The 25006-nt window shown below is 44.0% G+C and overlaps 2 protein-coding genes across 9 annotated transcripts in view; both read right to left on the bottom strand.

Moving 5' to 3' along the window:
* Positions 1-1104: 1104 nt before the first annotated feature.
* ASB1 (ankyrin repeat and SOCS box containing 1) lies at positions 1105-17334 on the bottom strand. 2 transcript variants are annotated; one of them, XR_012250664.1, is made up of 6 exons: positions 17197-17334; positions 12032-12173; positions 9534-9836; positions 3840-4222; positions 2742-2887; positions 1614-1729 (listed from the first exon to the last, which is right to left on the bottom strand). XR_012250664.1 is itself a non-coding variant. In XM_073646741.1 (5 exons), the coding sequence occupies exons 1-5, from the start codon at positions 17249-17251 to the stop codon at positions 1599-1601; spliced, it is 1014 nt and encodes a 337-aa protein (XP_073502842.1). In that variant the 5' UTR covers positions 17252-17334; the 3' UTR covers positions 1105-1598. The 2 variants fall into 2 exon arrangements, 1 of the variants encoding a protein (XP_073502842.1); XM_073646741.1 differs by lacking the exon at positions 2742-2887 and having other exon boundaries at positions 1105-1729.
* A 3613-nt stretch (positions 17335-20947) lies between these two features.
* Positions 20948-25006, bottom strand: part of TRAF3IP1 (TRAF3 interacting protein 1) — a 59173-nt gene continuing 55114 nt past the window's right edge. For all 7 annotated transcript variants that reach the window (XM_073646733.1, XM_073646734.1, XM_073646736.1 and 4 more), the window contains 2 exons: positions 24620-24843; positions 20948-22381 (listed from right to left, as the gene is read on the bottom strand). In XM_073646733.1, coding sequence (XP_073502834.1) covers positions 22216-22381; positions 24620-24843 — 390 coding nt within the window. In that variant the 3' untranslated portion in view covers positions 20948-22215. The remainder of the gene's footprint in view (positions 22382-24619; positions 24844-25006) is intronic.

The following is a 25006-nucleotide window of genomic DNA, read 5'->3' as shown; positions in this document are numbered from 1 at the left end:
GTTTGTTCAAGCTCTTGAATGTTTGCAGGGTTCTTTTCCCAATGGCAGATTTCAGCTCACCCCAAAGATTTTCAATGGGATTGAAGTCAGGACTCTTTGCTGGCCATTTTAAAACAGTCCATTTTTTCGTTTTCAACCATTCCTGTGTACTTTTGAATATGTGCTTTGGGTCATTGTCTTGCTGGTGGACCCATGATCTTAGACTCAAATCAATTTATCTTACGCTGGATAGGACATTTTGCTCTAAAATCTCTTGATAATTCTGAATTCATGATTCCTGTCAAGGCCTCCAGTACCGGATGCAGCAAAGCAACCCTACAGCATTATGGATCCTCCCACGAACAAAAGTTCATTTTATTCAATAGATCTTGGAATAATAATAATTTCCACAATTGATTGTATTTAAATAAAATGCTCCTGTGCTGAGATAATCTTATAAAGGTGCCCCTGCTGTGTACTGTGTAATGGCTGTGTCTGACCGTGCAGGAACATGGTCTGATCATACCACAGCTCCTGAGCAGGGGAGGAAGCAAAAGAGACTATACAAATATTACAGCAGGGGATCACAGCTGATTCTTTCTTTGAAGTAAAACATTGTTTAAGAACAGGCAGGGAAATGTTTTACCTCACAAAAAGAATCATCTGCGATCCCATGCTGTAATGTCTGTATACTCTTTTGCTTCCTCCCCTGCCCAGGAGATGTGGTATGATCAGACCATGTTCCTGTACGGTCAGACACAGCCATTACACAGTACGCAGCAGGGGCACATTTATAAGATTATCTCAGCACAGGAACATTTTATTTAAATACAATCAATTGTGGAAGTTATTATTATTCCAAGATCTATTGATTAAAATGAACTTTTGTTCGTGGGAAAACCCCTACTGTTGGTAAGGTGTTCTTTTCTTATAAGCTTCATTGCACTGTCTGCATACAAACTGTTGCTTTGCATTGCCAATACGCTATATTTTTATATCCTCTGTCTGCAGAACACTTTCCCAGAAGGATTGTGGTGTGTCAAGGTACTCTTTGGCCAAGATCAGTCATTCCTTTTTATGTCTTTTCTTCAGAAATGGTTTCTTCCTTGGCCTTCGCCCATAAAGCTCTGCTTGGTTTTAAATTCTTGTTCATCATTTGCTCTTTTGTATGTAACACAAGTGCTCTGTACAAAAAAACTGTTTCACTTGATTCATTTTTTTCAGGAGTTATTCCACATTATGTACTTAAACTTTGTGGGTGCCAATAACAATGAGCAGGACTGTATATGCCAAATTGACCAGCAGAATATGACTTGCATCTGGGGGTCCGAGCAGTGAGATCCCCTGTGATTAGCTAATCCACCCATAAAGAGATAGCAGAAAATGCCTTATGGATTTTAGGCTTCCATCAGACAATGCAGCTAACCTGCAGTTATAGATCATGGCTGTGTCATGATACAGAATGGCTGAGAAAGTAAACGGCAGGTAAGGATCAAGGTGTTGGAGTAAGGCATCCACACTATACATGAGATGCCTTCCTGCAGAAAACAGACCCGAGCATTGCCTTCAGCTTGTCAGGAAGACGTGTATGTAGCTTCAGGTGGGAAACAGAAGTTGTGTTACTGCTCATAGAGAAGGAATTGTATAACACGAGGAGCCACAGGAAGGCGGCTAATAGAGTGAAGTCTTTGTTTTCCCATCGTTCTCCTCACTGCAATACGACAAAGACTGGACAAGGTGCGGGGAAGACCTGCAATAGAGAGAACAAATCTAGATTTAACAATTTCAAAAACTTGCCTTTTTTAAAAAAAATTTAACGTCAAATGAGTAAAGCAATTGGCTGCACAAACAGGTACATCGCTGAAGACTAGTTTACAGTTTAAAGGGATCCTGTCACCATGAAAAAAACTGTTATCTGCAAGCACCATGTTATAGAGCAGGGGGGACAGAGTAGCTAGATATAGAGCTTTTTGGGAAAAGATTCATTATAACCTGTGATTTAATCATTTAATTCTCTGCTCTTTCTGGGATTCTGGGTCCAGTGGGTGGTCCTATCAGTGACTGACAGGGACTACCCACTGGACCCAAAATCCTAGAAAGAGCAGAGAATTAAATGGTTAAAATAAGCCATACTGAATAATTTCACACAAAACTATATATATCAATCTGCTTAGCACCCCCTTCTCTATACCATGATGCCTGTAGAATAAACTGTATTTTCATGGTGACAGGTTCCTTTCAAAGCACAGGTGAAAGCGCTTGGCACTGCTGCCTTAATCCCATTAATGCATGGTGAAGTACACAGGTGTAGTCCGTCCACATAGCTAGCTACCATAGAAATCAGCAGTGCTCTGTCATATCATGAAAAGTCACTAAATTCCCTAGTAGCAGATGTGAAGATGACGCCACTCACCACATCATGAAAATAAATCTTTATTTCATGTCAAGTAAAAAAAAAAGACAAAAAACTTTTCCGCCTGCTGCTGTTCACCTGTACTCTCCCCACCAGAGTATCTATTGCTCGCCGTGAAATATTTGTGTTTTTTTCATGATGCGGTATTGTCATCTCCACTTCTGTTACTTGCTACTTTACAGTTTATATACAGACAGTATCTACTAGAAGAGACTGTAGTACAATGCAATATTTGTACTAATTCTGAGCTGCAGCCTTTATTACAGTTCAGTGCTGCATTCAATGTCCAGCTTGCTGCTATTGAAAAGAATTAGGCTATGTGCACACTACATCTGTATATTTAGCCTACCGTGTACATCGGGGGCTTTTCCTGATATACTGAAATGTTCCCATAGGCCCCATTCACCAAACGAAGGACAAATGTGTGTTCTTTAAGGCCTTCTCCTGGCAGGTTTGTATCTGCATACCGTTTCTTTTACTGCATAAAAAGCTCTTCTATACAGTAGGCCATTGAAAAAAAAAAAGTATGCCATGTGTTAGATATCTTTTTTATTTTTACATTAGGTCTAAAATAGTGGAAATACCTCAGAATCCATCCTGACTGCCCACTGTCAGGCGCATACTTTCAACCGTGGGTATACCCACAGTATGAACCTTCTTTCATCAGTTTAAGAATGTTAAATTGACCACATGGAAAAGTGTCTGCAGAGCTGGATAAAATAGTTTTCATATTTTTATTTCTCTTTGTTCTGTAGATATTAGCTTTCAAAATTGTAATTCTAATTTGTTATATAATGGGGCATTACCAGAGATTCTTCTCTGTGGCGAGTACTTTTACCCCTGCATGACGCTGACCAATCATAAGAAGGAGGCATCATACAGGGGAACTAAAGAACACGCCTTCTCCTGTGAAATGTAATGACAGATAGCCCTGATGTCCGCACCTACTGGGTAGAATACAGCAGGTCTGAATAGGATTACACCTTCAACTTTAATCTCAGGGCAGTCCATGTGGAGGAAGGGATACAGCTCATTAAAAACCTGTTAAGAGTAAATATTTAGGCCCTGATGAACTGCACACTAGCCTTAAATAATGTTAATTAAGAGGTATGCACATCTCAATGAATTGAGCGCATCTTTCAACCGCAGTGTGCCATCGGTAGAAATGTTATTCCGGGCAGTGGCTGGCTTATAACTCTGTCATAAGTTACTTGGTGGTGCGCTTGGTCATGCACTGTTAAAAAAAAAAAAAAGTGGGCAGACCTGGTTGTGATTGGTGTGAAAAGGCCAAAAGTTGCAAAATGTTCGGTGCAACTTCGAATTGTGCAAAGATTTTATGCCATTTCATGCAGTTTATTTCAGTATGCTGCTAGGTGTACATGTCTCCCTTGTGTTTTCTATTACTTCACATTGTAAAATAAGACCAATGTTTTAATGCTGGACGCACATTTTGCCTCTCTGAAGACTTGTAAGGCCTCTGGGTTCACTTTCTTTCTGGCGTGCTCTTCACAAGTTGGTTCCCTGCGCAAAACACTCAGATTTGCTCCAAAGTCAATGAGCAGCTGAACAAACTGCTTGTCACAACCATGACGTAGAACTGCTTCCAGCAGGCAACATGGAGAGGACCGTGCAAGGTTTGCTTCACACACTGGGCTCCAACTGTTGTAATCAGGATTGGCACCAGCCTGTAGTAAAAGGCGGAAGCACCGGAGGTTGTCATAGGCTGCACTTATGTACAGGGGGGTGCAGGTTAATGATGTTAGAGTTCGTGATGGTGTAGAACCAGACCCACATAACAGTTGACGGTCAACATCCACATCTGCTCCATATCTGTAGAAGAGAAAAAATATTAAGCCTATAGCCCTCACTGACTACTAATACTTGTTTTTTTATGAGTTAGATCTTGTAGGGGGCATCATACTGTGTGGGGGTGGGCTGTCGGAGCATCATACTGTGTGGGGGTGGGCTGTCGGAGCATCATACTGTGTGGGGGTGGGCTGTGGGAGCATGATACTGTGTGGGGGTGGGCTGTGGGAGCATTATACTGTGTGGGGTTATAGGTATGTTTTGTTTTTTTAATCTGTTTTCCATGGCGCTTTACATGTGATAGGGATATACTGTACATAGCAAAAACATTTACATAATCTTAACAAAACGAGTCAGCTACTGGTACAGGAGGAGCTAGGACCCTGCCCGCGCGGGCTCACAATCTACAAGGGATGGGTGAGGATACAGTAGGTGGGGGTAGTGGTGGTCATGCAGTAATGTGGTGGAGCGATGGTTACTGCAGGTTGTAGGCTTGTCGGAAGAGGTAGGTCTTCAGGTTTCTTTTGAAGGCTTACATGGTAGGTGCGAGTCTGATGTGTTGGGGTACAGAGTTCCAGAGTAGGGGGGATGCACGGGAGAAATCGTGTATGCGATTGTGGGAAGAGGAGATAAGAGGGGAGTAGAGAAGGAGATCTTGTGAGGATCGGAGGTTGCGTGCAGGTAAGTACCGGGAGACTAGGTCACAGATGTATGGGGGAGACAGGTTGTGGATGGCTTTGTATGACATGGTTAGGGTTTTGATCTGGAGTCTCTGGGCAATGGGGAGCCAGTGAAGGGATTGACAGAGGGGGAGGCCAGGGAATAGCGGGGGGACAGGTAGATTAGTCGAGCAGCAGAGTTTAGGATAGATTGTAGGGGCGCAAGAGTGCTTGAAGGGAGGCCACAAAGCAGGAGGTTGCAGTAGTCGAGGCAGGAGATGATGAGGGCATGTACTAGTGTTTTTGCAGAGTCTTTGCTGAGGAATGCATGGATCCGGGAGATATTTTTGAGTTGGAGTCGGCAGGAAGTGGAAAGGGCTTGGATATGTGGTTTGAAGGAGAGTTCAGAGTCCAGGGTTACCCCAAGGCAGCGAGCTTGTGGGACTGGGGAGAGTGAACAGCCATTGACGTTGATGGATAGGTCAGATGGGAGATATGAATGAGAGGGTGGAAAGATGACAAACTCTGTTTTATCCATGTTGAGTTTTAGAAATCTGTCAGAGAAGGATGAGATGGCGGACAGACATTGTGGGATTTTGGTTAGTAGGGAGGAGATATCAGGTCCAGAGAGGTAGATCAGTGTGTCATCAGCATAGAGGTGATACTGAAAGCCGTGAGACTCTATGAGCTGTCCCAGGCCGAAGGTGTAGATGGAGAAGAGCAGGGGTCCTAGAACTGAACCCTGGGGGACACCGACAGATAGGGGGCGAAATGAGGAGGTAGTGCGTGAGTGGGAGACGCTGAATGTCCTGTCTGTTAAGTATGAGGAGATCCAAGTTAGGGCCAAGTCCGTGATGCCAAGAGATGAGAGAATCTGTAGTAAGAGGGAATGGTCCACTGTGTCGAAGGCAGATGACAGGTCCAGAAGGAGGAGGATGGAGTAGTGTCGCATGGATTTGGCGTTTAGTAGGTCGTTGGTGACTTTGGTCAGGGCAGTTTCAGTCGAGTGATGCTGTCGGAAGCCAGATTGCAGGCAGTCGAAGAGGGAACAGGAGGAGAGGTGGGAGGACAGTTCAAAGTGGACATGTTGTTCTAGTAGTTTTGAGGCAAAGGGGAGAAGTGATATGGGGCGGCAGCTAGTCAGAGAGGATGGGTCAAGGGAGGGCTTTTTGAGGATGGGTGTGATTGCAGCATGTTTGAAACATGAGGGGAAGACACCGGTTTTTAGTGACAGGTTGAAGAGGTGGGTTAGGGTTGGGATGAAGACTGTGGTAAGGTTAGGGATGAGGTGGGATGGGATTGGGTCAAGTTTGCAGGTGGTGAGGTGTGATCTGGAGAGTAAAGAGGAGACTTGACCTTCTGTAATGGTGGAAAAGTGGGGTTTGGAGGAGGAAGGTTGAGTAGATATGAGGAGGGGTTGTGCGGACTTTAGGCAAAAGCTTTGTCTGATTGCCTCATTCTTCAAGCAGAAGATTGACACTAAGTCTTCGGCTGAGATGAGAGAAGAGGGAGGAGGTGCTGGGGGACGAAGGAGAGAATTGAAAGTGTTAAATAGCTGTTTAGGGTTGTGAGACAGGGAGGATATGAGAAGTAGGTTTGTTTTGCTGTAGTGAGTGTGGACTTGAAAATAGTGAGGGATTGTTTGAATGCGATGAAGTGCTTGATGGAGTGAGACCTTTTCCATCTCCGCTCCGCAACCCTGGAGGCCCGTCGCAGTTCTTTAGTAAGTTTGGTGTGCCAAGGTTGCCTGTTGATTGTGCAAGATTTGGTATGTGTGAGAGGGGCGTTCGAGTCGAGAGCTGCAGCTATTGTGGTGTTATATGAAGTGGCAGCAACATCTGCATTGTGTAAGGAATTTATGTTTGTAGAGGGAGGAGGGATTCAGAGAGTGAGTGTAGGTCAAGGTGTTTGAGGTTTCTGCGAGCGTGTGTAAGTTTGTGGAGTGGGGATTGTGCACCTGGAGAGGAGAGGGTAGAGAATGTGAGTAGGTTATGGTCAGAGAGAGGGAGAGGTTAGATAGGGAACAGAGGCGGGCGAAGATGAGGTCCAGTGTGTGGCCATCTTTATGAGTAGCTGCCGAAGACCATTGAGCAAGGCCGAAGGAGGAAGTGAGGGATAGGAACTTAGAGACAGACGAGTGGGAAGTGTCAATGGGGATGTTACAGTGCACCTCAAAAGAGGGGAGTGTAACAGAGGGTGGCAGTGATATTTGGGTGAAAGCGCAGGTATCTGACAGGAGAAAACCTACGCCTCCGCCATGTTTGCCGTTGGGGCGGGGGGGGGGGTGGGAAAGGTGGAATCCACCATATGACAGTGCAGCTGGGGAGGCTGTGTCAGAGGGGGTGAGCCATGTTTCGGTGATGGCAATATTAGTATATGTAGAGGAACTCCGGATTGCAACTGCCAAAGGGGCATACAGGAGTCATTATTACTTTCTAAGGGGACAAAATGTGAGCACTATTACTTTCTTGGGCACTTCCAGAAAGCATCAATTTTTTAGGGTGAAATTTTACTATGCAAGGGGCACAGTAGTGATGGAAATTATTATGTGGGGCACTAAGAGGAGTACTGTTACCATACTACAAAGGAGGCCCAGTAATAGGAACAAATTCGACCGCAGCTGGAGTTATCAGTAGGATGAGGCTGGGAATAGATGGGGACTGTGCTAGAAATGTGAGAAGTCAAATGTGCTGCTGTTGTAAACTCTACAGACGAGTCGTTGCTGGAAGAAATGGTGATGTCGGTCTGGACTAGATGGAAATGATGGGAAAAGTGAACAACTCCATCAGAAAGAACGTCATCTGTAAGTCACTATTTATAGCTGTACTGTAACCTCTTATAGAGAACCTGTAACTCTATTCATGAATCAGAGCCTGACTCCATGACTGCCTTCAGGCATGTTTTTCTCTGAAATTATTCTGGGTTGCAGAAGAAAACATTGTTTGAAGAGTCAGCCAGGGCTTGACCAGTCCCACGCCGCTCTAGTTGATTGATGGGTTTCTCTATGATCCCCGACTGGCTTTTTTGGAAACCATGCAGCCGGGCTCTGATTCATGGTTTGGGCAGCCTGAATTGAGTGACAGGTTCCCTTTTAATATGTTCTGAAAAACTGGTATCTACCACTATATGGTCACCGTATGACGGTAATATAAGTCTTGGTCATTGTATAGTGATATAATTTCAGTAACGATTACAAAAATTGGCGTGCACACAGCTATAGAGTGAGGTGCAGATTCCACAATCACTAGAGTATAGAAATTTTCACCGCACACTCAGGAGATTCAATGCAAAAGTTTTAATGATATATAGAAAACCGTGCAAGTGGCAGACAAAATACAGTTCTTTTGTTTAGAGGCGACCTTTACGTTTCGGCCAGCTCCTGGGTCTTGCTCACATAGTTGCTCTGGGGAAGGCTGTGATGGTCCAAACCATATAAGAGAAATCCCTGTGGGGATGCATATAGAGTTGAGTCCTTATGGGTAATGGCAGTACTGGTGCTCCTGGCACCCCCTGTGTGAAAGCCTTGCTTACTTAAAACTTTTGCATTGAATCTCCTGAGTGTGCGGTGAAAATTTCTATACTCTAATAATTTCAGTAACAGCATGGTCATCTGCTAAGGTTCCCTTTTACGGACTATGATTAGGGTGGGTTACTGTAGTGATAAACATGGTTACCTATGTTAGGGGCCCATTCAGATGTGTTTTGCCTCTACAACCTGTGCTGAACCCATAGCTACACCTCTGGTTGGAACTCAACATTGTCACGATAATAATGCCTGATGGTGCAGAACTACTGCCGCAGCAATCACGTGCTGCAGCAATCACCTGCCGCGCTTGGTCACATGCCATACATATTGGTATCATCGCTGTGGTCACTGGTTGAAGCAATCATGTACCATGATATGCTGGAATTTAGAAACTAGACTGTTGGGCGACAACATGAGTATCAGCATTGGGGTGGCAGAAAATTTAACCGGCAAATATGGGCCATACAGCAGCCAGAATTTGTTTAATAGTTAGACATTTTCTTAAAGGAGCTCAAAACCAAGAAATGTTTAAATTAAGAAATCTAGTTGTCTGCAGAGACAATCAGTCTAATAAAAATGATGCAGAGAACATGAGGATTAATCTACTGCTGATCAGTTCCATCTCTGGCTGGTGGCCTGTATACAGTGCACACCAGGGAATCTTCTGCTGCAGCCAGTTGTCTTATAGCCAGACACAAGACAGTGAGAAAGAGGAGTGGCATGGCTGGCACATCACATGGCAATACTATGTGTAACAGAGATCTATCACAGAACTCCAGAGTATTCCTTTTGATCACTCCCAATTGCAATAGTGCTGACAAAACACTACAGGTCCAAAAAATGCCTTGGACTGCCTACTTGTCTGAAGGATCAGGAAATTGTTGCTTTTTTCTTCTCCTGGCTAGTTATGCCTGCACATACAGAGACTAGACAGCTAAAGCTATAGGTTTTTTGTTATTCCTAAGGGCTAGCATAATGTATTCTACCCCCAAAATAATAATAAAAAACTAAAGATATTGATGTGAACAAGGTTGTGCTTTACTATTTCTTTACTCTCCCTCCACCCAGCCTGCCTCCATGTTCTTCATAGGTTCATCTAGCATGACACGTATGACTATATGCCTTATATACCTATTGCCTGTAGGCTCACCGGATTAGCTCTTGTAATATATCGGCGTGGCCCAGACGTGCAGCATGGTATACAGGTGAGCTCCGATTGTGTGGACTTCCGTTGGGGTCGGCTCCCGCCTTTAGAAGAACTTCCACGCAGTCCAAGTGTCCATTTTCTGCAGCTACAAACAGGGGTGTTTGACCCTTAACATCCACCAGTTCCAGCTGTGCCCCAAAGTTAATAAGGAGGGCTACACAATCCGCATGACCAGCAGTGGCAGCAATACGGAGTGGGGAGCAGGGAAGCCAACCACTGCACCACACAGACTTCTCATTTATACGTCTGGGGATCAGAACAGATGAGAGACATTCAGAGAGTTAAAAAAAAAAATCCGTTCCCATTGTAGATTTACTGGAAAACAAAGAACATGAAATAAAGGGGAAATAATCGCCAAGAGACCATCACACAACCTTCTTACAGTCCCGATACATCTGTCCGTCATGGGCCGAACATGGCCTGTAACACACGGACTGGGCGCGCGACTCCAGACCCAAACTCCGCAGTCTTCTATATGCCTGACGCAGCTGCATTTGGGTCAGGAGACCCGTGACCAGTCCGTGAGTCGCGGTCCATGCTCTGACCGTGACATGTGAATTTAGCCTGGCTGTAATCAGTGCACTTGTGCTGTTCTCACGATATCAGGATTAACACCTAGACGTCTAGAAGACTTAGACTTGCGTGTCATCAGCACACGCTCCTTGCAGCTGCCATATAAATCTCAAGTCCTGCTTCTACGCAGCAGAGTGTTCCCGCTCACTGACTTATCAATGTGATCTCGATGTGGCAGTCTTCTCCAGCATGTGCCCAGTGATGACAGACACAATAAGGTCCGTTTCTGGGCATTTGAGCACCATTATAGTTAGTCACAGAGACCAATACAAAAACAACTTCTATTGCTGCCCAGTGCCCCGTCAGCTGAAAGAGGCGACTGATTGATCCAGGCAGCTAAATTGAAGAATTGTAAAGAAAAAAACAACCCAGAGATGAAAATAAATAACCCCCTTTTCCAGCACAACAGAAAGCCTGCTAAAGAAAGAAAAATCCGCAAATAGTAAAAATAAATAAACCTACGGCTTCTGCAATGTGACAACGAAAAATTTTTTGTTCATTAAAAAGAACCTGTCATGACACTATTAACCTGTAGAAATAGGGTTAATCTTCAAGTCAATAGCGTTACAATGGTCTGTGGCTGCACTGCAGCGCCTCTGTGCAGAGCAAGCTGTCAATCAAAGTCCTGGGCCGTGTTCACAGCCACCACTCACAATGCTCTGAGCGATGACCCTAGCTGCTCCGTGCACACCTCTATGGATAAAAGTTGGTGACTCTCGGGAGGAGTGAACTTCATTTTCTTCTGGTTTGTGTTTGGGGACATGAAAGTTTCCTTATAGGCCCAAAAAGGCTGGTCCTGAAGGAACAAATAGTTGCAGTGCTTTAGAAAATTGCAGGACAGCTAAAAATGGAACATACCGTATTTTGTGGATTATAAGACTAACTGGACCAGAAGACGCACCCCAAATCTTGGGGTGGAAAATAGGAAAACATTTTTTTTTTAAATAAAATGGTGGCTTACCCGGGGGGGCGGCTGCGGTGGAGCGGGGTCACTGCTACAGGAGGCCAGTGGTGGCAGGAGTGGGGCGATGCTGCGGGCCCTGTGTTCTCCTAAGATGTCCGCACCAATGAGCGGAGTCCCAATTCCCAATTTTCCTGCGGTGTGCCTCGTAAAATAGCAGCTGGAGGCAGCGCATGCGCAGATTGAGATGTCGTTTCCTGAGATCGCAATCTGTGCATACGCCGCCCCGGCGGCCATTTTCCCAAAGCACACAACAGGAAAATCATTGGGAAAGGGGGACTCTGCTCACAAGCGCCGCACCATCTCTGCGCCCATGCAGGCATCCTGAAGCAGCGACCCTGCCTCCTGTGACCCCGCTCCACCACTGGTAAGCTCACTTCGGATTATAAGACGCACCCCTATTTCCAAATTTGGAGGAAAAAAAGTGCGTCTCATAATCCAAAAATACGGTATATTTATAAAAAAACAAACCATGATAATCTGCAAGCAGTGCTGAAACTTATGAGAACCTACCTAAAGCTAGGGTCACACAATCGTTTTCCTCTCATCCGAGAATATCGGTCCGGTTATGCTAATCACACTCTGATCCGATTTTCTAGGATGAGAAAAAAAAAAAAAGATTCTCCACCTTCTCCATTCAGTATGTCCGTGAAAATCAGTCCTCACTCGGTCATCAGAGTGCAGTCCAGTGTTTCCCACGGACCCATAGACATAAATGGCCGAGTGCGATCCAATAATCAGATGCAACTCTGCACGCTGTGATTTTTTTCGTCGGCCGTGCTCGGCTCCATGGAATAACATAGGGACGAGTGCTGTCCGTCAAAACACTCGGATAGCACTCATCCGATTTTTACGGTCGTGTGCGCAAGCCCTATAAAAGGCTCCTTTGCTTTACATCTATCCGTACCTCAGGAACCTTTCCTCCTGTAGCAGGGTCCTCAGGGTGTCAATGTCACCCACACAGGCAGCATTATGTAATAGGGTGTCCTGGCATTGCTCCAAATCATGGTCGCAGTGATGATCTTGCAGCCAAGCCTTCAGGTTACGTCCTGTAGGGAGAGAGGGAGAAAGCCGCTGTCTCACCAGATTTCAAGTCTTGATACCAGACCTAGTAGTAGCACAAATAAGATAAATGACTTCTTGCGCCGTCTCCCGGGTCTGCCAGCTTCACATTGCACAATGCTATGACCCATCTGTGTATTCGGTTGGGTCTGTACTGTACAGTAGCCTGACTTGCATAAATCATCTGTGCTACTGACCATATGTTATTTCAGTAATTACCACATTGGCTGCTCGGGTTTAATGCCCTGCGGTACAATTCTGAGATTCTGCATTTGTCATTGTACTTATGCTTTAGTTTAATTTAGTAAGAAAACTTTCTACACTCTTTAAAGTTTCCAATTCCACAAGCAATCACTTTTTTCCGTGATCTTATGGGCACTTTAAGGTGCAGTTATCATGTGCAATTATTAATAAATTAATAATTTTTTTTAGTTTGTCCGAAAGATCATCATCCTCAGCTGCACAAAAACATGACCTGCACCACCAAGAACAATGGCAGCCTAAACTCCCTGAGTGATCGATTACTGCAGTCTGCCCATATAACCAGGTTTTTCGACAACTGCTGAAAGGCAAACATGTCGCCATTTAAGGCCGAGCATCATGCAGTGAATGCATCCTTACTCTACTTACTTTACACCCAATAAAGGATTGCTCATAAATGAAAGTGAACTTCAGGTAAATAATTAATTTGCCGGCGGAATATCCACAATAAAAATCTGCAACAATCATACATAACTGTGCAGGTGTATGGGGTCTTACCAAAATCCCATTCATACTAAATGTCAACACACCCCTCATATTGCTATTGGCCAACAGTTATATCTCCAGCCCCAAATTCTACACATTGGTGTAAAAAAATTACAACTTTTTGTCATGTAAAAAAAAAAAGCCAAGAACAATCATTTCAGAACTTTTTCCACCTTTTAATGTTGCCCATTATCTGTACAATTCAATAGAAAGAAACTGAAATCTTTTCGGGTGGAAAAAGAACAAAAAAAAATGTAGATGCCTAAATATGCACGCCATTAAACTAGCACTTTGTTGATTTACCCTTTGTATTTATGACAGCGATCAGTCTTTCGGAGTCAGTCGATGGGTATGGCACATCTTGAATTGGCAATCTTTGCCCACTCTTCCTTGCAGTAGCTCCAAATCTAGCAGATAGTGACGCCATCTTTGTGTGTACAGCGACCTCTTCAGGTTAGCCAACAGATTTTCAATTGGGGTCAGGCTGGGCCATTTCAAAACTTTGATCTCCTTTTGTTTATGTGGAGGTATGTTTAGGGTAATTTTTGTGTTGAAAGGTGAAATTCGTCTTCATCTCCAGCTTTTTAGCAGAGGTCTGAATCTTTTTTTTGCCAAAATTATTATATTTGCAACTGTTCGTAATTCCCTTCACCCTGACTAAAGCCCCAGTTCCAGCTGCCAAAAAACAGCCGTAAAAGATATACAGCCTCCACCATGCTTCACTGTAGGTATGGTGTTCAATTGGTGAAGAGCAGTTTTGGCTTTGCGACAATCATACCTTTTGGAATTATGGCCAAAAAGTTCACCCATAGGCTCCTCAGACCGTAACATATTTTTCCTCAAACTTTTGGCACACTTGATGTGTTTTAACAAAACATAGCCGGGCTTGGGTGTTTGTGGGTTTTTTTGTAAGAAAAGGCTTCCATCTTGTCACCCTATCCACAGGCTAGACATTTGAAGAATATGGGAGATTGCTATCACATGCAGTATATGACCAGTACTTGCCAAAAATTCCTGCAGCTCCTTTAATGTTGCAGTAGGCCTCTTGGCCACCTCACAGAGCAATTTTCTTCTGGTCTTTTCATAAATTTTTGAGGGATGTCTAGTTCTATGTAATGTCACTATTGCGTCAAATTTATAACATCCTCACAGAACCGTATGCCTTGGAAAACATTTTGTAAGCGGTTTGTGGCCACGGCATCTGCTGTAAAATGCAACTAAGAAAATATCAGGAAAAACCTACTAGAACAGCTAAACTTTAGATGGGGTTACTATGCAGGGACGTAACATTAACAGGTGCAGAGGTTGCGAACACAACCGTGCAGGTGAGCGGCCCGCCAACGCCATTGAAAACTTCAACTGAATGTATGTCCTCGGATGCACATTCAGCTGAAGTCTATCTCGGTGCAGAGACCCCTGCCAAGTCTGTGTGCTGTAATAAACGCTGCCGACCAATCAGAGGCCAGCAGCTGATGTCGGCATGCACATGACTGGGGGCATGCTGAAGTCAGCTGCCGGCTTCAGAAGAGGACACCATGTGGCGGGGGAGTGGAGGGAAGGTGAGTATAATCAATTTTTTTCTATGCATTAAAGAACAGTGGCAGAATAAGATTATATTTATCTATCTCTATATATATTTATATATATATATATATATATATATATATATATATATATATATATATATATATATATATATATATATATATATATATATATATTACAGTACAGACCAAAAGTTTGGACACACCTTCTCATTTAAAGATTTTTCTGTATTTTCATAACTACGAAAATTGTACATTCACACTGAAGGCATCAAACTATGAATTAACACATGTGGAATTATATACTTAACAAAAAAGTGTGAAACAACTGAAAATATGTCTTATATTCTAGGTTCTTCAAAGTAACCACCTTTTGCTTTGATGACTGCTTTGCACACTCTTGGCATTCTCTTGATGAGCTTCAAGTGGTTGTCCCAGGAAATGGTTTTCACTTCACAGGTGTGCCCTGTCAGGTTTAATAAGTGGGATTTCTTGCCTTATAAATGGGGTTGGGACCATCAGTTGTGTTGAGCAGAAGTCAGGTGGATACACAGCTGCTAGTCCTACTGAATAGACTGTTAGCTGCTTTTTTCTTGCCATAATACAAATTCTAAGTAAAGAAAAACGAGTGGCCATCATTACTTTAAGAAATGAAGGTCAGTCAGTGCGAAAAATTGGGAAAACTTTAAAAGTGTCCCCAAGTGCAGTTGCAAAAACCATCAAGCGCTACAAAGAAACTGGCTCACATGAGGACCGCGCCAGGAACGGAAGACCAAGAGTCACCTCTGCTTCTGAGGATAAGTTTATTCGAGTCACCAGCCTCAGAAATCGCAGGTTAACAGCAGCTCAGATTAGAGACCAGGTCAATGCCACACAGAGTTCTAGCAGCAGACACATCTCTTCAACAACTGTTAAGAGGAGACTTTGTGCAACAGGCCTTCATGGTAAAATAGCTGCTAGGAAACCACTGCTAAGGACAGGCAACAAGCAGAAGAGACTTGTTTGGGCTAAAGACCACAAGGAATGGACATTAGACCAGTGGAAATCTGTGCTTTGGTCTGATGAGTCCAAATTTGAGATCTTTGGTTCCAACCACAGTGTCTTTGTGCGACGCAGAAAAGGTGAACGGATGGACTCTGCATGCCTGGTTCCCACCGTGAAGCATGGAGGAGGAGGTGTGATGGTGTGGGGGTGCTTTGCTGGTGACATTGTTGGGGATTTATTCAAAATTGAAGGCATACTGAACCAGCATGGCTACCACAGCATCTTGCAGCGGCATGCTATTCCATCCGGTTTGCGTTTAGTTGGACCATCATTTATTTTTCAACAGGACAATGACCCCAAACACACCTCCAGGCTGTGTAAGGGCTATTTGACCAAGAAGGAGAGTGATGGGGTGCTACGCCAGATGACCTGGCCTACACAGTCCCCAGACCTGAACCCAATCAAGATGGTTTGGGGTGAGCTGGACCGCAGAGTGAAGGCAAAAGGGCCAACAAGTGCTAAGCGTCTCTGGGAACTCCTTCAAGATCGTTGGAAGACCATTTCCGGTGACTACCTTTTGAAGCTCATCAAGAGAATGCCAAGAGTGTGCAAAGCAGTCAGCAAAGCAAAAGGTGGCTACTTTGAAGAACCTAGAATATAAGACATATTTTCAGTTGTTTCACACTTTTTTGTTAAGTATATAATTCCACATGTGTTAATTCATAGTTTTGATGCCTTCAGTGTGAATGTACAATTTTCATACTCATGAAAATACAGAAAAATCTTAAATGAGGTGTGTCCAAACTTTTGGTCTGTACTGTGTATACATATTTTTATATATATATATATATATATATATGTATAAATAATTTTAGGATGAAGGACATGTATACTAGGATGGGTCCAGAATGAGGGGGGGAGGGGTGTGTGTGTGTGTGTACGTACGTACACCAGGATGAAGGATATATACTAGGATGGGCCTAGGCTGAGGGACATATATACCACGAAGGAGCCCAAGATGGGGGAAATTTCTACATAGTGGGGGAGGAAGTGCATCTTGTATGTCCTTATAGAGGTCCAAAACTTGCCCAAGGGCCCATTGGATTTCAGTTTCTCCACTGGTTCTATGTAACACGAGTGTAAATGTGATTGGCTACTTCCGATCACAACCACATTTCCAACTGTAAGAGGGTGCTCACACTTATGCAGTTTTTTTTATTTTTACTTATTCCCTCACAATAATTTCAGTTTGTATCTGAATGAATCTGCACAGATTATGGGCGACATTAAAATGGAAAACGTTCTGAAATGATTCTTCCAGATCAGTCGCTGCCTGGTGCCTCCAGCAGCAGATATTCTGTTAGCATTAATGATTGCCTGCAGATCAGTGTGGGTGCTGCTCCTGAGACCCCTCAGCAGGAGGTCGGAGACATTGGCACAATGTTTGGTCCTATGGATGGACAGTGACTTCTAGCAACACCAGGCTACGGCAGTGATTGGCTGCTCTGGTCACATGTCCATACGACACATCCACAGACATGTAACCATCACTGCAGGAGACATTGGAGCTGTCAGTGATCTGCACCTCTAGTGCCTGAGGATACAGTGAATTGTCTACTAGCTGTAACTCAATATATTCCTGAGTGCACGAGTCCTGCAGCGCCACAGGCCGTGGCTGTCCTCCCCCTCGTATCTCAGTAGTACCCGGACGCCGCAGCCGCCGCGCTGCTCTTACCCACTCCGGGGGCGCCCCCGACTCCCCGCTCTGCCCCCTGCTCACTCTCCTCCATCAGGACTCTGCTCCGCGCCTGCGCGCTGTCAGGCAGTATATAGATAGATTACAGTGTTAGGAGTCCCGCCTCCGGCTGCATCTGATTGGATGATCAGTATGCGTCAGACGCGAACAGTGGGCTGAGCAGTCACGTGTCAGCTCTGTGCCAATCGTTCTCATTGCTAACTCTGCACCGGGATTCACTGAAGAATCACATTGCAGGTGAATAAACCGCACTGGCTGAAGAGCCGAGTACAGACAGACGGGAATATGTGTGATAAATCATATATGAATATACAATAAGAAGAGCCAATTAGTGGGTATGACCCTGATCCAGCAGATACATCAGTGGTCTGTGGCCACCAGACAGTAGCTCTGTGGACCTCCTCCTACCTGGCAAGAGAACAGAACCAGAATCGTAGCCATGTAACTCCCGCATTTTTTTTAATTTTTATTAACAAAATTCAAAGTTAATGAACAAAAAAGAAATGTAAATCACATTAATATTTGGTGACAGCGCTTTTCCTTCAAAGCAGCATCGATTCTTCACTTGTACAATGTCAGGGACTTTGCAGGATTATGGTCAGATGTACGAGTAACCAATTAAAACAAACAGGCGATCAGCAGCATTATTCCTATGTAGGTTGAAACACCGTCCTTAAAGGGGTGGTCTGAGAATTATAATACCTTCCTGAAATGAATCACCAACAGGGGGCAGTGATAGAAGCAGGGTGACACCGGTGCTGCCCTCTGATGATTCGCTGCTGTCCCTCACCCTGCTTCCATCACCGCACCCTGATGACGTCTCATTGCAGGGAAAGAGGACTGTGATAGAAGCAGGAACTGCGGCAGACACTGAAGCGTGGCAGAGGCCAATAAAGATGTGGGCAGCAGGGACAGAAGCGTGGCAGAGGCCACTAAAGATGTGGGCGGCAGGGACAGAAGCGTGGCAGAGGCCATTAAAGATGTGGGCGGCAGGGACAGAAGCGTGGCAGAGGCCATTAAAGATGTGGGCGGCAGGGACAGAAGCGTGGCAGAGGCCACTAAAGATGTGGGCGGCAGGGACAGAAGCGTGGCAGAGGCCACTAAAGATGTGGGCGGCAGGGACAGAAGCGTGGCAGAGGCCATTAAAGATGTGGGCGGCAGGGACAGAAGCGTGGCAGAGGCCACTAAAGATGTGGGCGGCAGGGACAGAAGCGTGGCAGAGGCCACTAAAGATGTGGGCGGCAGGGACAGAAGCGTGGCAGAGGCCACTAAAGATGTGGGCGGCAGGGACAGAAGCGTGGCAGAGGCCACTAAAGATGTGGGCGGCAGGGACAGAAGCGTGGCAGAGGCCACTAAAGATGTGGGCGGCAGGGACAGAAGCGTGGCAGAGGCCACTAAAGATGTGGGCGGCAGGGACAGAAGCGTGGCAGAGGCCACTAAAGATGTGGGCGGCAGGGACAGAAGCGTGGCAGAGGCCACTAAAGATGTGGGCGGCAGGGACAGAAGCGTGGCAGAGGCCACTAAAGATGTGGGCGGCAGGGACAGAAGCGTGGCAGAGGCCACTAAAGATGTGGGCGGCAGGGACAGAAGCGTGGCAGAGGCCACTAAAGATGTGGGCGGCAGGGACAGAAGCGTGGCAGAGGCCACTAAAGATGTGGGCGGCAGGGACAGAAGCGTGGCAGAGGCCATTAAAGATGTGGGCAGCAGGGACAGAAGCGTGGAAGTGGCCTCTGAAGCTATGGTACCTGGTGTTTTATCTCATGATTGGTTAGTCTCTTAATTTACAATTGTATGAGATTCTTATTGAGGAGGGTGAATAATTCTGCAGTATCATGAAAAGTTGCATTTTGTGTTTCATTTGGAGAAACCCCTTGTTTATTATCTTTTGGGGAGGAGATTTAAATTGTTCCTGTTTTGGTAGGTTTATTAGGGTTTTGCAATAAACCAAATTGGTAATGGGGGCAGAATAGTTCTGACTAACTGTGTGCACATGCAGGATCATAAAATGGACCAGAGACGGAGACTTTTTTTGATAGATTTTATAGAAAACATTAAAACATAATTTGATAGAATGTAATGCTTCAAGTTTTACAAAATGTTCTCACAAGTTTCATGTGATTAATAGGAATATAAATAATTTGTACACAACAAAATATAAAATCTGCGGTCAGTATCTCTATGTCTGTGATCAGTCATCTGTGCGTCACAGAAGTTCCTGACTTCATTTAGCAGCAGTCTGTGTGAATAAGGACCTATTGGATGATAATGAGTAAACGCAATATTGGAGGGTACAATACATGAACTGCTTGCTGCCATCTCTGAGCGTGGGACCAACTCCAGATAAATGAAATCTCGAAAAATGCTTTCCACATTAAAGGGGCTGGCCAATACCAGACAACCCCAGCTTAATCAATTCAACACCCCCCATACAAAATACAACGTATACTCACCTTCCGCAGTGATGCCGTGACTGTTCCAGTGATGGCAGCGCCGCTCTTCCCGGAGAGTGGTATGACTTGTTGTGTCACTTGTCAGCTGCAGCCAATGAGCGGCTGCTCGTCAGCTTCAGCCTTTACTGTGTCATCAGGTCTGTCCTGACATAATATTGATGAGCTGCAGCCGACAAGTGACACGACAACTAACGTCACTCTCTGGGAACGGCACCACTGTGTGAGGTGAGTATACATTGTTTTCATTTTAGTTCAGGTCCTTAATTGATTATGCTAAGGTTGTCTGGTAGTGGACAATCCCTTTAAAAAAAAATGTATATATTGCCATATTATATATGCTACAAATCTGTCTCCTGCAGACTAAGGTTAGCTGGTGGCCAGCCATCCTGCACAGGAATTGTCGTGTTAGGTCCAACATCCATTTTTTTACAACACTTAAAAAGGTATTATTTTATCTTCTGCACTCCTGAATGATTGGTAGTATGGGACAGCAGCTTAGTTGCACCACAGGCTCGATCTATGCGCTCTCCAATGCGGCAAGCAGAGACAGCCTATGCAGCATCAGTCGTCGTAAATTTAAAAGATAACATACGCTACCTGCAGCTGCCACTAGAGGGAGCTCACTGTATAGGGTCTGATTATTGATTTCAGTATGGCACAGTACGCTATCAGCTCCCGATGGAGCAGCAATCATGCCGATATGTCACTGCACATTTATCATTAACTACATGTTAATACATCTTTTAGCCTATAACTACCTGCCCCTGATGATTCATGGCAGTAATTAAGCTAGTGAAGAAACGCATAGGGCAGAATCTCCAGCATAGCTGATATAGGGGTGTGCTATATTGATAAGTGCACCTAGTGACGGTCTAGTTAGCTACATTGTGCCAGTGTGCTTAGGTTCATTTATGATAACTAAGACTAGTTAAGCCCAATGGTGTTTAGATGTTAAATTCTTATGTGCATAGTGGTAGGTTTATGTCTGAAGGATAGCCCTCAACCTATATAATAACACGAATAATGCTAACAACAGTATAGGAATTACCAATAAATTGCCTTTACTGTCTAGATAGAGTTACCTCTCTCAACCAAGAGGACAACTAGATATATGAAACTATATACTAACAGCACTATCCGCTGTCTTAGTGGTTTATTATACTACACTGCACTTTAGGTGGAGTAATATATAATAATATCTGATACCATTACCCACTAATTGTATGCTTGGGAACAATATTTAATTCACCTTTCTATGTTAATTTTGGATTGTTTGGGGAATTTTATTGTAATAATAAAAGTTATAGTTTACTCCAATTGGAATAGTCAGTGAATTTACGCTGTGAGCTCCCTCTAGTGGTGACTCCAGGCAGCCAGGGTGTTGATTTTTAATTTTAGACTGTCTCAGAGTATCATTTTTATTTATCCAGGTAGTCTCACATTCCACCTAAGTGGACATTCACTTTACTGTGTAGCTGTGCAGCAAGTTTCAGTTTCGGCAACAATCTCAAGTCTAAATTATACTGTAGAAATTAAAATAACAGCTAATTCCAGCTAGGACTAAAAGCAAATATGGATGGATGTAACTTTCTAAAGAAAGGGTGAAACATTAGGCTTTTCCTTAGAGTAATGCATTGTAAGAGAAGCCCCAGTGTGTTCTTCCTTTAAGCAACCTTCCAAAAGAAGGTATAGGTCACCACAGCAGCCCAGAATACCTGCAATAAAAGCCTTTATTCCAAGAAATAAATGCCCACCAAACCGCCCAATGGTCAAGCCTGGACCATACTTGTATAGATAATCTTTAGGTGATCAAAACAAATTGACGTTCACTGTTTTATATGGATGATGTAGAGGGACATCGCTCACATCAATCATGGCGAGGGCAGGATTATCTATACTGCAGGAGGCTTCGAGGGTAATCTGGGCCTTACTGTCTGACCAGCCTGCGGTGGTGATCCAAACATTTCTTTACAAAAGATGTTTAGAGTAGGAACATGCCGTTGGGGGGTCTTTTAAAAGAAGGTAAGACATCAGCCGATTCTTGCTGCCCCTTCCACCTCGCTGCATAGTTCAGAGACCGGCTTGTTCATTACAAATAGCTACAAGATGATTAGTCCAAGAGGCAGGTCCTCATCAGCTACTAGGCACCCGCTCAGCTACACCACCTGTCGTTCAGCTTAGCGGGCAGGGTGACGCTTGTTGGGACCTGGCTCATGGGTTAGTCATCTTACCCCAGTGATACCTTGAATTCCTTTTTCCTCTGGTCTCAGATCCATGCGGTTAATGGTTCTAGCATCATGAATCAACTGTCAGGTTCCCTTTAATATATGCCTACTGTAAGGATCAATCTATTCAATAACCATGGAGATGAGCTTCAAAATGAAAGATGCCATTTACAAAGAAAATGGCATAAAGCCTCCCAAGCGATGCATAGGATAGAAACACTCACCCTGAACAAAAGCCAAATAAATAGATATTTTATGTCAGGACTTGGGGAAACATATAAGGTATGTCACTGAGTGATGACATGAGAATGTCAGTGCGTAATTCAGTCTCTGCCGGACGCTCCGATGCTCTGAACCATCTTCTGGATCTTCTCTTCATTCCGCAGTATGTTCCCCTTCACTGTGCAGATCTTATCTCGCTGGTCTTTGATCAATTGCTCGAGTTCAGCCAGTTCCGCCTTGAGAGGATCCACAGCGGTGTCAGTGACGCTGATAATAGAGAGAGATACAATCACTATAATGCATATACGACAAGTTATATTATCTCCAGTGCTGGTGCCACTCATACTAAAAATCTGCACCAATAACGCATGTAAAAAACGCCTATTTTACGCAACGTTTTTCCTGCCAAGAGATGCAGAAATGGTGCAAAAATTTCTGCACCAAATACTTAACGTGTGCACAGACCCAACTATACACACTTTATGTATTCACAAGTGATGTCTGATAAAAGACGAGGGCTAATCACTAATTACTAGACTGGAGGATCTCGATCCTGAGCTGGCACTGGGGAGGAGTTGTATGGAGCATTCACTGAGCATTAGAGGTTTAAAAGGGAGTCTGTCAGCACAAAATGACTGTGCAAACCAAGCACAGGCGCTCGATACACCAATAGCATAGCAAAACAGTTCAGTGCACCCTCCTGCCTACTTGTTTTGCACCGAAATCAACCCGTCTACGGCTCCTGTCAGGCTGGTGTTCTTGCTTTGAAAATCCAAAGAGATCTGTATGCAGTTTGTACTGTAAAATCTGACAATAGTTCCGTTTTAATCGCTGGAGCATCCTTTCAGACGTTCCTTGACGCTATGTAGCTGCTTCCTTAAGGTGGTTATGCACATATGATGGTTGATGGCCGAGTGCTCATTCAGCAGACGGCTACCTCCTTACACATGAATACTCAGCTCAGCCGGACGCTCATGTGTTTCAGGTGAGAGAGAAGAAAGCTATGAAGAGGGGTATGTGTCCACGTAGCGTTTTACAAGCGTATTTGATGCGAAATTTCCGCAGCGGAAACGCTTGTAAAACGCTTGTTAATCCGCACCCCATGGTCCCCAATGAGTTTCCGCAAGTTCTCTGCCCATGCTGCGGATTTTTCCGCAGCGCTTTTTGATGCGCACAAAAATCCGCAGCATGTCAATTAATTTTGCGTTTCCGCATGCGGAATTGCCTTTTCAATGCAATAAAAAACGCAAGGTAATTCCGCATGTCGAAAACGTACGAAAAACGCGCGATAAACGCTTGTGAGATTCCGCAAGTGTTTTTCCGGGAAAGGACATGCAGAAATGAAGCAGAAATTTTCTGCTTCATTTCCGCAACGTGGGCACATAGCCGAAAGAACAAGGAGTCCTGGAAGTGATGACCTGGCCAACACAGACCCAAGCTGTTTTGAAGACTAAGGGTGCAACACTCAGTCACACCAAATATTGATTTGATTAAGATTTCTGTTTTGTTCATTCACGTTGCATTTTGTTAATTGATTAAAACTATTAATGGTTGTATTTTTTGAGGAATTCTTACTACGTGTAATTTTTTTTCACATCTGCCTAAAATATTTGCGTAATACTGTAAATACTTATTACATAAATAATCTCTGGGAACATATTGTTTTTCCATTATAATTCAGTTTTTCCACTGCAAATAGGGCATCCATATGAGCCCCAGTTACAGGTGAAAACAGCCTCCAGTTCTACTCCACATCATTGGCAGAGCTGAGACGAGTCTGCGAGAGAGAAAGAGGGAGACGAGGAGAGATTTTCCAGCTCTAAAGTTTGGGTCCACATTGATTTTAATGGGTCTGGGTTCAGGTTGAAGTTCGGGTACAGTACTGGTACCCGAACATAACGTTGGACTATAGTTCGGTCAGGTACCAGAACCCGAACTTCCACGGGTCCGTCCATTCCTAGACACAGCAGCTATGCTATGCTGGACAACACCAGGTGATTGTGTGATGACCAGGTCCTAGAGAAAAGTCAGCTGTGCTGATGCTTCTATACACTATATACTGCGTTATGTATCTTGTGAAATAAAAGACAGAAGCAGTAATAAACCACTTCTCCCAAAAGTCCACGTCTGCTTCTGTTAGATGTGGATAGGATTTGCTCCTATGAGGAGAAGTAGCTTTAACCCCGTGCGGTATATTTACAAGTGTGGGGTTAAAGCCCAAGACCAAGTGGCATAAATGTATGGGGCCTGTCAATCACTGGGTTAAGAAAAAATAAATAAAATCACACTCCTGTCATATGGTGCACTGGGGATGCATATATTCTTTTCTGCCCTGTGAGGTCCTCTCTACTCAGCATATTGTCTTATTCTATCTAGTAGTAATGCATTTTGTGTGACCTGATAAAAGAAGCAGTGACAAAGGCTACATACAGATTTTTACTACAGTATCACTGCAACATCCCTGACATCTCTCTGTGCAAACCATAACCTAAGCTTTATATGTACCTTTGCTCCCTCAGAAGAACTTCCGCGTGCTCTCGGTTCTCTGTCCTCCACATCTGCAATTCATTTTTCATTGTGTCCATGTCCTCTTGGATGTAGTCCATCATTTTACCCAGTGGTAAAGCACTGCGACACAAGATCTGGATGGAGCCTCTAAGTTTCTCTATCTCCTTTGTCACCAAATCCTTTTCTTTTTTCCTTCCAGAATCAGTTAAGAGAAGTTTGTCCTTAAAATCATTAAATACAGAAATTGGAATATAAGCAAGGGATAGAGATTTTTATATATATATATATATATATATATATATATATATATATATATATATATATATATATATATATATATATATATATATATATATATATATATATATACATATACACATACAT

The sequence above is a fragment of the Phyllobates terribilis genome, unplaced genomic scaffold (genome assembly GCF_046119375.1).
Source record: "Phyllobates terribilis strain yellow unplaced genomic scaffold, ASM4611937v1 Scaffold_9__5_contigs__length_417890890, whole genome shotgun sequence".
Lineage (NCBI taxonomy): Eukaryota > Metazoa > Chordata > Amphibia > Anura > Dendrobatidae > Phyllobates > Phyllobates terribilis.
The sequence above is the reverse complement of the archived record's forward strand: the minus strand, read 5'-3'. Positions and strand labels throughout refer to the sequence as shown.